General features: G+C 47.4%; 1 protein-coding gene across 1 annotated transcript in view; it reads left to right on the top strand.

Moving 5' to 3' along the window:
• Positions 1-12,928, top strand: part of KSR1 (kinase suppressor of ras 1) — a 212,182-nt gene that overhangs the window by 167,017 nt on the left and 32,237 nt on the right. Inside the window, 6 exon segments of the mRNA XM_027861549.1 lie at positions 1,678-1,738; positions 2,433-2,516; positions 4,820-4,881; positions 4,973-5,079; positions 8,481-8,649; positions 12,119-12,160. Coding sequence (XP_027717350.1) covers positions 1,678-1,738; positions 2,433-2,516; positions 4,820-4,881; positions 4,973-5,079; positions 8,481-8,649; positions 12,119-12,160 — 525 coding nt within the window.

The raw sequence follows: 12,928 nt of genomic DNA, 5'->3' as shown, positions 1-12,928 counted from the left end.
GTGTACTTACTGAGTACTGTGCTAAGCCCTGGATGGGCTGAACAAACTGATTCTTTCACCATCTGGCTTTGTATGGCATCTCTGTGCCCTGATGAACCCTCCCTTTGTAGGCGCCCTTTCTACTGCTGGTGTTGGGGGTTCATGCCTGAATCAGCTGTGGGCTTCTCCAGTGTTGTACTACAGAGCTGATACGCAATGAAAAGTAGTATTTGCCGGTCTACGGGGCTCAGTGAGAGAGCTCCCCTTCTCTGAGCAGGTCCAACTCCAAATCCCTTCTAAACTGGCTTAAGAATAAGTGGCCATTTCCCACCATTGCACGTTCCCCAGGAAGCATCCTCAGGAAGGAATCGTGTGAAGAGGCACCTTGGTATGGAGGAAGGGACCCAGGATTTGGGGTTAGAGATGGCTAGATAGCTCTGTGCTGGCCTTAGAGTGAGGAAGACTTGAGTTTGAATCCTACCTTAGACTCTTCCTATCTGTGTGATCCTGGGTGAGTCACTTAACCTCTGAATCTCAGTTTCCGCATTTGTAAATTGAGGAGGTTGGACTGTGGCCACATCCTGCTCTAAATTTGTGATGGTGGGATCTCATCACCATGAATGAAAGAAAATCGTTAAGGGTTTCCTATGTATGCCAGGCACTCTGATAAACACAGAAGATGAAAATACAAAAGCAAGATATTCCCTGACCTTAAGGAGTTTACATTTTTAATAGGAGACAGTACAAATAGGGGAGTGGTAGCCAGGAAAGTGTGTTTTGTTTTGGAAAGTCATGGGGTTGGGGAGTGGATCCCAATAGGAATCACCTTGCTCTTTCCAGAAGCAATGACAGGATTGATTTAATGGCAATATCCAAGCAAAGAAGAGGGGAGGGGGGAGACAGGGTCTACATGCAGGTAGTAGGGGCGGATGGCAAGAAAATGGCCAGAGTGGATGGCTGGAAATGTGGTTTGGAGCTAACTAGCTAGAGTGACATGCCCTGTCCCTCCTAAGGTAGAAAGACTATTGGATTTGAACTCAGAACGCCTAGGTTCATATCATACCTTTGTCACCTACTCCCTGTTGGACCTTGGGTAAGTCACTGCCCTTTGGTTTTCTCATCTGTAAAATGAGGGTCTCTATAGTCCCTTCCGGCTCTAAATCTATCTTTCTTTGAAGCTTTAACCTGGGATTCGGATCCCAGTTCTGCCATTTACTTCCTGTGTGAGCTTGGTCACTTTGCCTCTCTGGGCCTCAGTTTCCTCATCTGTAAAATGGGCGAGTTGGCTTCTGAAGTCTCTTCCAGGTCTAAGTCTGTGATCCTAAATACGTGACTGTGTCATGCATACAACCCTAACTTGAAATCTGTGATTCCTTTTGGCTTTGAAACTTTCCACGTTAAGATTTATGGCATCTCAATGATGATTGAATTCACAGTATCTCATGACCCATGATGTCATGGCAGCTCCAGTAAAGGAGAACAAGGGAGGGGCGGGGGAGTTGGAAGCAGCTTAGATGTGATTTCACCAGGAGGAATCTAGAAGCTTAGCTGGAGACCCTCCTAGAAAGAAGAGAGGACGGCTGGTTTTCCTTTTCTTCCCACCTCCCTTCCCAGTCTTAGGTTGGTTTCTGGCATGTGATGCACCCAGAGAGAGGAAGGCACCCCTCACTTTGCCCAAACCCCATTCTTTGCCATCAGATCTCCCCCGCGGATCCCCACAGACGGTACGAAGAGACATCGGCCTCTCGGTGACCCACAGGTAAGCCCAGCCGCAGTGGAGCACGTTCTGAGAAAAGTGGACTGTGGCCATCCAAGCCTTCTTCCTGCGGGGTGTTGGACACATGGGGGGGGGTCAGTTCATGAGGGATCTCAGAGTGCTTAGTGACTCCCCATGGGGAAAATCCTATTCCCTCAGTCTCCCTCTGTCCAGCTTCTCGGCTTCTGAATCTTTGTTTAGGTTAGACCAGACGAGATTCCCAGCAGGGATTTTTGTTTGTTTGTTTGCTATCCTGGGTCCCAGGCAGGAGAAACAGAGATAGAGAACACTGGACTGGAGGAGAGGAAATCTCCGTTCTATTGAGCAAACTATGTCTCCTCTCTGACCCTCAGTCTCCCCCTCTGTATAAGAAGAGAATTGGATTCTCTGATCCTTAAGGCCTTTCTTTGCCCTGACATTTCTGGGATTCTAACTCCTGCTCTTGAATCTATGGGCCAAATAATTATCTAGGAACCAGGGCCCCACTGCAGCTTCACCCCCATTTGCCTTTCCTCTTTGGAAACAGCCTGGGAACTTCCTCTCCTCGGGTCATTCATTGTTCATTGTGTTCCCCAGGCCTCTCCTCATCTCCCTTCCTGGGGTTTGGCTTGGCTTACTAGAGCGGGGGAGGACGGGGCTTCCTTGCTCTGCTCTCATCACGTGGTGGGGGGACTGTGTGTTATTTCATCTTGTTCAGGTTCTCAACGAAGTCCTGGCTGTCCCAAATTTGTCACGTGTGCCAGAAAAGCATGATGTTTGGAGTGAAGTGTAAACACTGCAGGTGAGGACGGGATGGGGCTAGGGTCAGAATTGGCCCCAGGGTGTGTGGGATGGGGGCAGGTGGGTCAGAGGGGAAGACTTAATCTATTATTCTCATTATGCCCCTCTCCTTCCTCTTCCTCTTCTCCCTTAATAAGAAAAACTATCTCATCAATGTTATAAACAATAATACTGAGAGGCAGTGTGGCATAGCAGATTTATTATTGTCGTTGTTCAGTTGTTTCAGTCCTGTCTGACTCTTCCTGACCCCATTTGGGGCTTTCTTGGCAGAGTTTTCTTGGAGTGGTTTGCCATTTTCTTCACCAGCTCATTTTACAGATGAGGAAACTGAGGCAAACAGGGTGAAGTGACTTGCCCAGGGTCACCCAGCTAGTAAGTGTCTGAGGCTGGATTTGAACTCAGGAAGATGAGTCTTCTAACTCCAGGCCCATCACTCTGTGCACTATGGCGCCATCTAGCTGTCCCACATAGCAGCTAGATTTGGCCTAAAAGCCAGGAAGACTGGGGTCAAGCCCCCCTGCTGAAATGGCTCTATGACCCTGGGCAAGTCACTTACCTTCTTAGATCTCTAGGCTACTCTAAGACTTATCATTTGCAGAGAAGACGTTGACCTGCATTGCTGGAAGGAATTTCCTTACTCAGGTGTTCCCTAAACTAGTGAAATCATAGGTCTGGGCCCCATCCCTGATAACAATAAGTATTTCAGAAAAGTTAGGTATTATTATTAATAACTACTATTATCAATAGCTATTATTAAGAACTAATAATTAATAGCTATTATTAAGAACTAATAATTAATAGCTATTATTAAGAACTAATAATTGATAGCTATTATTATTAAGAACCATGTGTCCCTGAAAATTATCTATTAATAAAATTGGAATAAGAAGACCTGGTTTAAAATCCTACCTCTGCTGTCTGTTCCCTGTGTGACCCTGGGCAAGTCATTTAACCTCTCTGGGCCTCAGTTTCCCTGTCTGCAAACGAGGGGTTTGGACCAGCTGGCCTCTGAGGTCTCCTTTAATTCTAATTTTTTTTCTCTGTGATTTCCATTACACTTTCTGCGATTCTTTGTGCTTTCTGAATTGATACTTAATTGTCGGTGGCTCCTAGTTACTTCCCCTTTACGTTTTCCATCAGTTTTTCCTCCTCACCACACCTAGGCTGTCTTTCAAATACTTAATAAGTCCTTGGATACCCTCGAGGCCCATTTACCTCCTGAGTCCTGCTGCAGTACAGCTAGTCTCTGATTTATCCCATTAGTGCCTCCTCCCGCCCCAGTTTAAAGGAACCCCTCAGATCACTTTGCAGTATACTTATCCTCTAATTTGTCTGTTTTATTAGTTCTAATTTGGCTCAAAAGTGGGGTCTGAGAGAGTGGGGCAGGGAGAGTGGGAAAGGGAAGGGATGGCTAGCCTTTAAGGAAAGCACAGGAGTAAGGGAAAGGAAAACAGGAAGCTCACCACTTGGGAACATTGACATTTGGGGGTCCATGCATAGGGGAGAAAAGCCTAAGAAACTGCTCTCTAGTCCTAGCTGAGTCATTGGCAGGACTGCCTATCGCCCTACTAAATGTTTCGGACATCCCCATGTGACCCTCAGAGTCTCATGAAGACTGGTGCACTGGAAGAGCCCTTAGAATTTTTTTCTTCTTTGTATCTTCAAGAGAGGAAGAGGGAGGGAGAAAGAAAAGAAGGGAGAGAAAGAAAAAAAGTGAGGAAGGAAGAGAAGGGAGGAAAAAAGAAAGAAGGAAGAGAGGAAGAAAGAAGGGAAGGAAGGGAGAGAAAGAAAAAAGAGAGGGAGGAAGGAAGGAAGAGAAGGAAGGAAAAATAAGGAAGGGAGGAAGGAAGAGAAGGGAGAAAAAAGAAGGAAGGAAGAGAAGAGTGAAAAAAGAAGGGAGGAAGAAAGGAAGGAAGGGAGAGAAAAAAGAGAGGGAAGAAGGGAGGAAGAAAGAAGGAAGGAAGAGAAGAGAAAAAGGGAATGAGGGGAGGAGGAAGAAAAAGAAGCCATTGAAGCATTTTTTTTAAATGCACTGAGCAGAACAGAAAAGAACAGAAAGAATCGTGGACAACTGGGACAGCTTTGAAAGTTCAGTGTTGAAATGAGCTTACATTCAAAAAGAAAAAAAAATTATACATAATGGAGACTTGCAGTCTCACGTACAATCTTTTTTTTCCCCTTCAGTTCTGTGTATATGGAAATGCTTGTGTTATTTGCTATATAAGTTCAGAATGAAAAAAAATTAAAAATAAAACCCAAAACAAATGAGTCCCTGACCCACTCTTGGCTATCTTTCCTCTGCAGGTTAAAGTGCCACAACAAATGCACAAAAGAAGTCCCTCTTTGTAGAATCTCATTCCTACCACGTGAGTCTCTTGGTTTTTGTCTCATCCACTTTGCCAGGCTAGGTTAAGTCTTTTTACTGAGACTCTGGCCCACCCCAATTTTTCTTCCCAGTATCTAAACTACGGAGGACAGAATCTGTGCCTTCAGACATCAACAATCCGGTGGACAGATCGACAGAGCCTCATTTTGGAACCCTCCCGAAAGCACTGACGAAGAAGGTGAGTGAGAGTGGCCCTGATTGTGTAGAGCATGAGCAGGGCCCAGCCAGAGCGCCATCTTACTGCCCCAATACTGCATATGGATGTATACCCCCCCCGAGCCCCCACCCCTTCCAAACTAGAATTCTGGGTCCCAGTGAGAGTGGTCCAGAGCAGCTTGGTTTTATACTGGTGGCCAGGCCATTCTGAAATGACTTTGTGAAACTATATTCGCATAAAATGCCCAGATTACAAATGATTCTTACTTGGGCATTAAAGCAGGTGTAATAAAACCTTCAGTGAGCAAAGCCTTATCTGCCATTGCTGTGTGCACTTAGACTTAAGTACACCAAGGATTTGGAATTTTGTGGGCTTCACTGTGCTTTGCAACAACACACATCCTAACCCCTTCATGCGTTAGTAGCTGTACCTTGAGAGGTGTTGTGGCCCATGGAGGGATAAGTGTCTTTGCACCTAATGAGGACAGTCTGCAGATGTGGGTATGCTGACCATTCGTAGGCCCCAATAGGCAGCAGCAGGTGGCTAGGTGGATAGAATGCCGGGTCTGGAGTCAGGGATATTCAACTTCCTGAGTTCAAATCCGGCCTCCGATACTTACTAGTTGTGTGACCCTGGGCAAGTCACTTCACCCTGTTTGTCTCAGTTTCTTCATCTGTAAACATGAGCTGGAGAAGGAAATGGCAAACCGCTCCAGGATCTTTGCCAGGAAAACCACAGATGGGGTCATGAAGAGTCAGACATGGCTGAAAACAGCTGAATGACAACAATCAGAATTTCCAGCTTGGTAGAACATTGTGCAATCTTTGAAAAGCCACAGTCACTTCCATGGTTCAGTGAGGAGTTGGGGTTGATTTTAGCATATTGTCTAAATACGATAAAAGGGCATTTGAATCTTTCAAGAATTTGGAAACCCTACAAGTGATCAAATACACATGAGTGCATATTATTTAGAGGATCTCTAAATCACAAGGTCTCAGAGATGGAGGGGACCTCACACGCCATCGATGCAGCCTATCTCTCTCTGGCCGCAGCCCCCCATCTTGTCCTTGACGGAATGAACAGATGATTGAAAAAGTATTCATTGAGATCTTGCCATGGGCCAAGCACTGTGCTGCTAAGTGTTGTGGGTACAGGATTGCTCTAACCCTGCTCTAAAGGCCTCCCGTTCTCAAAGGGAGAGACAACACACACAGGCGGGTTTAGTGGAAGGGTGGAATAGAGGTCTTGATGTGGAGTCGGGAAGACCTGAGTTCAAATCCTGCCTTAGGTGCTATTTCATGACCCTAGACAAGTCACTAAATCCCTCAGCCTCAGAGCCTCATCTGTAAAATGAGACTGATAATAGCACCTACTTTAAGGAGAGGATGTAATAATGATAATAATAATAATTATGAGGACATAAAATAAAAATAATAATTCTAACAACAACAATAACTAGTGTTTATATAGTGCTTTAACATTTACAGAGAGCTTTACAAATATTAGCTCATTTTATTCTCACAGCAATCCTGGGATGTAGGTGCTATTATTATCCTCCTATTACAAAAGAGGAAACTCAGGTAAAGAGAAGTTAAGTGACTTGCCCAGGGTCATACAGCTAGGAAGAGCCTGAGATAGGATTTGAATTCAGGTCTTCCTGACTCCAAAGCCAATCTACCGCATTACTCAACTGCCCTGAAGTATCAGTGAAATACTTTGCAAATCTTAAAGTGAGAAGTGTTATATAAAATGTAAAAATCTTCTTAGCTCATGGGCCTACAAAAATAGACAGTGGTCCAGATTTGGCTCTTGGGCCATGATTTTTTAACACCTGTAACATACATCATGAGTTTATAATTCTGCTAGTTCAGACTTGTCTCCTTTGCAGTTGACCCAAATTAGCAAAGTTATTCAGTCAGCTAGAGCCACACATGCATCACTGTTTTTAGCACGCCAGCTAACATGGAGAAAGTCCTTCAAATACATTAATTCTGCCATGGTCCGAGAAATGACCCTTGCACTAGGGGCCAGAGGGCATCTGTGACCTCTCTTCCCTGGGAGCTGGTGTCCGGCCAGGTGCTCTTCTCTGCACCCTGGAGGTGGCATGTGTGTCTTTTTTAATGTCCTGTGCTGCCATCCCACCCTGCTGGCTTTGGGTGCCCTCGACTCCCTCACTAATTAAGCCTGGTGGTGTCCCCTCATTACCTCCCCGCAGCACTTGTGTGTCAGCGCGTACAGATGGAGGAGAAAAGACTGTAGTGACCACATGTGGCGCCTGCCCTGACCTCAGCATGCTGAGGCCCAGTTAACTGAGTAGGGGCCAAAGGCGGCTGATGGAAGATGGTGGGTGTACCCAAGATGGCCGCGCCCAGCAGCCTCGTCCATGGCTTCCTGCCTCCACTTTCTCCCTCCACTCTGTGCATGGGCATTTTTTATCCCATCTTGGCCCTACTCAAAGACCAGGAACAAAGAACGTGGCTGTGGTCATTCTCAGTGGCTTCCTGCAGACCGTCCACGCCCCTTTGTCACTCACTCAGGACTTGCCACAATCTGGTGCTCCCTGAACTGCTGGTATTGGTCAAATGAAATCACATCTGTAAAGGGCTTTGAAACCTTAAAGTGCTACACAAATTCTAGCTATTATTATTCCTCCTCCTCCTCCTCCTATTCTTTGTAGGAAGGCAGTTGGGGTTAAGTGACTTGCCTAGGGTCACACAGCTAGTAAGTGTCTGAAGCTGGATTTGAACTCAGGTCTTCGTAACTCCTGGCCTGGTACTCTATCCACTGTGCCACCTAGCTGCCCTAATACTATTCATATTACTGTCCCATTTTTTTTCCCATTTCGTCAACATGAACATTTGCTGCAACCAGTCCCATCTCCTCTCTGTCCCCTCCTCATTAAGTTTTCCCCATCCTCTTGCCTTTGCTCTTGATGTACCCTTCCATCCTTCTGTACACACACACACACACACACACACACACACACACACACACACACAGAGCTTATCCAAATTCCATTTGTCATCGAAGACCAACATAATTCCACCTCTTTTTTTTTTCTTTTTGGTGAGGCAATCAGGGTTAAGTGACTTACCCAGGGTCACGCAGCTAGTAAGTGTTGAGTGTCTGAGACCAGACTTGAACTCCTGACTCCAGGGCTGAAGTGTTATCTGCTGCGGCAGCTGCATAATTCCACCTCTTTATCTGGACTCCCTGAATGTATAGTCCCTTCAGTCCAGGTGGGCATCCTTCAGTCACTCATAGGTTCTAGAAGCAGAGGAAGTGTAGAGATCTAGGCGGCTTTGTGGTGCCGTGGACCAGACGGCCTCTTCCAGATTGGCGGATCTGTGGGTGACCAAGCAGGCCACAGTTGGGTCTCTCCACGGTGGGGGCGTCCGGGTCTAATCCCTCTTGTCTTGCAGGAACACCCTCCGGCCGTGAACCACCTTGACTCCAGCAGTAACCCATCCTCCACCACCTCCTCCACGCCATCCTCCCCAGCGCCCTTCCAGTCCTCCAACCCCCCCAGCGCAACGACACCCCCGAATCCCTCCCCGATGGCCCAGCGGGACAGCAGGTTTAATTTTCCAGGTGACTGCTCTGGGTGTGATGCTAGGGAGCTCTGTTGGCCCTTGGCGGGTTGTGTCTGGGTGGCGGAATCTGGACTTCCTGTGTTTCCAGTGAGCTTTCTCTCTTCACTCTTCTTGGTCTCCGGGGTGACTGCTGTTGGTCAAGGTCTTCCCCTGTCTGGCCTTGGTCTGCAGTTCAGATTTCATTCTTTAACAAGTGGGTTGTACAGTGTTGAATTTCCAGATCTGTTCCTAGCTGGCCTCACTGGCTAGAACTTAATTCTATCCATATTTCTTTCGCTAGGCAGACCTCCCTCGCCATGTGTGGGAGGTGTATTCTGCTGAGGAATGGTCATTTAATCACTATCTCCTGGGCTCCCAGAATAAGTAGTCAAGGGCAGGAGAATGAGTGCAGGACAGGGTAGGCATTTCCTCTTGAGAAGTAACAGTTCTCAGGTTCAATCAGGGAGGGTGACTCTGCTCCATGAGCATCTAATCGTGTCTCCAGTGGTGTTGAGAATGAGGTTTCCCTGAACTCTCCAACTTCTGTCACTCAGCTCTTCCCCCAAGAGGCGTGGCCCGCCTTGGCCAGTTGGCGAGTTGGGCTAAGGAATGGAGCCGAGTTGGTGGTGATGGAGCAGAAGGAGGCTAGTGGAGGCTTGGAGAGTGACTGAAACTCACAACTGACTCCAGCCCCATTTATGCCCAGGGAGAGCAGTTGGCAGGGGATAACGAGAGCAGATTTCAGAGTCAGGAGTCCAGCCTTTGACGCCTCTCAGGGCCCTGGGCAACTCGGAACTAGAAATTGCAGAGTGATTGCCAATCAGCATTGGTAGAGAAGGTTTCCCCACTGGGCCTTTGTTTTCTCAACTAATGAAATCCAGTCCAATAAATGTATATGCCAGAAGAGGAATTCCCAGCCCTGGGTTTGTAGCATCCTAGAATGTTTCTCCATTTACCATGAGAGGCATTGTAAAGTCCTGAAAAAATCCTTAACATGTAATCTATTGTGATTCATTTTAATTTTAAGATTATACCTTTATAGTAAAATAGAGTGCTGGGCCTGGAGTCAGGAAGACCTGAGTTTAAATCCAACCTTAAACACTTATTAGCTGTGTGACCCTGGGCAAGTCATTTAACCTGTTTATCTCAGTTTCCTCATCTGTCAAATGAGCTGGAGAAGGAAATAACAAACCACTCCAGTATCTTTGCCAAGAAAACCCCAAAAGGGATCATGAAGAGTCAGACACGACTGAAAAGGATGAAATAACAGCAACTTTTATATTAGAAAACAGTGTGGTGTTATAGAAAACACACTGACCTTGGGGAATAGGAGAGACCTGGCTTTGGCACTTACAAGCTGTGGGATAATGGGCAAGTCACTTAGCCTCTCTGAACCTCAGTAAAACGGGGATGATACCACCCACGGCGTCCCTTCCACAGGGTTATCGTGCCACTCCAACAAGCTAATGCCTGCTGAGTACTTTGTCAGCCTTGAAGCACTTTATACATGTTAGGCACTCACCTTACAGCCACATTTTCAGAAAGGGGTTAGGGAAGGGAGGTGAGGTTCAGTGAGTAGTGATGAGGTGCGGCAGGCACCTGTTAAGAACAAGTCTAAAATTCCGGGAGAGTTGGAGCTCATCAGCCTTTGTTCATGGCCTGTTCCAGCGTCTCTCATGCACTTATTTGATGGGTGAGGGGCAGTGGAAAGGAGTGTGAGGCAGGAGAGTGATCTGACCCATAGGGGAGACCTAGTGTGCTTTTCCCTAAATGAATTTGACCCCAGTTATGGTCTAAGCTGCCCTGGCCATGGTGTCAATGAGGCCTGGGCTTGTCTTCAGGAGCGATGAGTCGGCTGCCTTCTCTGGAGCACTAAGAATAGGAGCCACGGACTCTCTGACTGGGTTTTGGGGGGTGGTGGGGCTGGAGAGCGGAGGATTGGGTGGGTGGGGAAGGAGGAGGATGAGAGCGGGAGGAGTCTAGAAATAGCTGTGGGCTGCGTGCCTCTGAGCTCATTTCTCAGTGCCGTGCGCATGCTGCATGAAATCTGTGTGCCTTAAATTGGAAGTAAGCGTAAATCTTTGTGAGCTCGTGTCGTGTTGAATGATCTCAGCATGAACGAGGCTTGCTTCTCTCTTCTGCTTCTTCACATCAGTTTCTGAGCAGCTGCAGCCTTTTTCTAATGACCATTCACCCCCTCATTGAGGATGATGGTGTGTTAAGTCTCGGGGATGGTTTGGTAGGCTGAGAGCTGGTCCGGAGGGCTTGGGTTGTGTGGTCCCCTCCTCTCCTGTGGTTCCAACACTGCCTGTCCCTCCTCTTCTGGGACCTCAATACTGCCTCTCCTTCAACCTTTCTGATCTCCCAGGCTGCCGTTAGTGGCTCCGAGGGTAGAAGTGAGGGGCTGCATGGATGCACAGGTTTTCCCAACCCCAAGTCTGCTCTTACGTCTGATTGCTTTCTCTAGTGTGAAATCAGCTCTCTGGATCTCTCTTCGTTAATGTCTGCTGTATCCCCTTTGTACAGACCCAGTACAGAGAGTTTGCTCTGATCCATAAGTAAGCCTTAATCACTCATCATCCTCATTGAAGTGTGAATGGATGAGTAAGTAGCCTGGCGTGAGGAGAGAGTAACTCAAAGTCCTAAAAGAAGGCTCAGTTGCTTATAACCCCGCTCCCCACAAGTTGTGTAGACCTCCAGATAAACCCTCAATAGCAGTTTATTTTGCAGATCAGCAAACTGGAGCCTTGATTCTTTGGTTAGGGTATCATTGATTGTGAATGTCATGCCTTGGCTTTCCAGGTAGTTTTTACTTTCCCAAGGTGCTTTTCCCATGCACGGCCTCCCTTTACACTCCCCTGTAACTTGGGGAAGGAAGGCAATTAACCCCTCTTTTAGACATGAGGAAATGGAGGCCCAGAGAGCCATACTTTGAGAAAAGGATTATGGGGGGTGATGTGAGATCCAGTGAGTAGTGAGAAGGGGGGCAGGGCCCCAGACCCTGTTTCCAGTGAGTCACCTGGGAGATGCAGAGCTTATTGGGCAGGCCTTTACAAGTGGCCTGTTCCAGTATCTCTCATACATTTATTTGGGTGAGTTGGGGAGGAGGCAGATGGTCTGAGGTCACAATTTAAGGCCCATGTCTCCTATTTCTAAATCCTCCACTCTTCCCACACGGGCAATAGTGCAGGACCCTTTGGCTCTGGGAGCTTGGGGGCCTGTCCCCATTTCCACATACCTCCTTCTCCCCCTTTCTCCACCAGCTCTGTTTTAACCTTAGACTGTCCACCCCTCCTCTCTTAACCCGCTTCTCCAAGAAGCCTGTGCGGAGCGGGCAGAGGATAAGAAGCCGGTTAACCAGTTGACCTGCATCCCCACCGAGTGCGGGTCACTTAACGCATGTGCCTGCCACTGACCGTCTCTCTTGACATTTTTCTCTCAGCTGTGTTTGCTGTTTGTCTGTGTGATTTGCTCTCTTTTATTTCAAGCTGCCCACTACATCCATCATAGACAGCAGTTTATCTTCCCAGGTGAGTCATGGCTATGGATTCTACTAACCGCTCGTCACTTCCATTACTTCTGCCTTTCCGGTCTTGGGTGAGCCTCTCTCTGTGGGGCTCCCATTGCACCAGGTGGGATTGTGAGGGCTGTACCTGAGCTTGGTGGGCCCAGTATGGGGGCGGTATTAGGGGAGTTAGCCTGAGAGTCAGATGACCCAGGGACTGGACTTAACTCTGTTCTGAATAAGTCAGTTCCCTCCTCCATAAAACAAGGAGGCTAGACTAACTGGTTTCCAATGGTTCTTCTTTTCTCTTCCTGATAATACAACATTTTTTTGTGTTTCACTGGGCCTGCAATTTCATTGGTATAAGGAACTCCCTCTAGCAGTACAGATCAGCATTTACTCCTCAACTTACAGTCTTAAAGCATTGGCTGGGACACTTAGAAACGAAATGACTTACCCAGGGTCACATGGCCAGTATATGTCAGGGGCTGGATTTGAACCCAGATTTTCCTCAGTCTCCACTTCCACACACTGCTTTTCACAATAAAACAGAACCCATAGTCCATTGTCCTTGGGCTGATGCCGTAGCAGGGGATACTGGTTGCCTTCCTTGCTCATTTAAACAACATGTCCAAAGTGGAACTCAGGGGCAGCTAGATGGCACAGTGGATAGCTCTCTGGCCTTGGAATCAGGAGTCATTTAGGGGGAGTGGTCTGACAGGGTAGAGGAGAACCAGGAGAGAGCAGTGGGGACAAAGTGGGGACAGTGTCAAAAACCGGAGACCACGTAGAC

This window comes from Vombatus ursinus, unplaced genomic scaffold (genome assembly GCF_900497805.2).
Source record: "Vombatus ursinus unplaced genomic scaffold, bare-nosed wombat genome assembly UNPS02014768.1, whole genome shotgun sequence".
Classification (NCBI taxonomy): Eukaryota; Metazoa; Chordata; class Mammalia; order Diprotodontia; family Vombatidae; genus Vombatus; species Vombatus ursinus.
The sequence above is the reverse complement of the archived record's forward strand: the minus strand, read 5'-3'. Positions and strand labels throughout refer to the sequence as shown.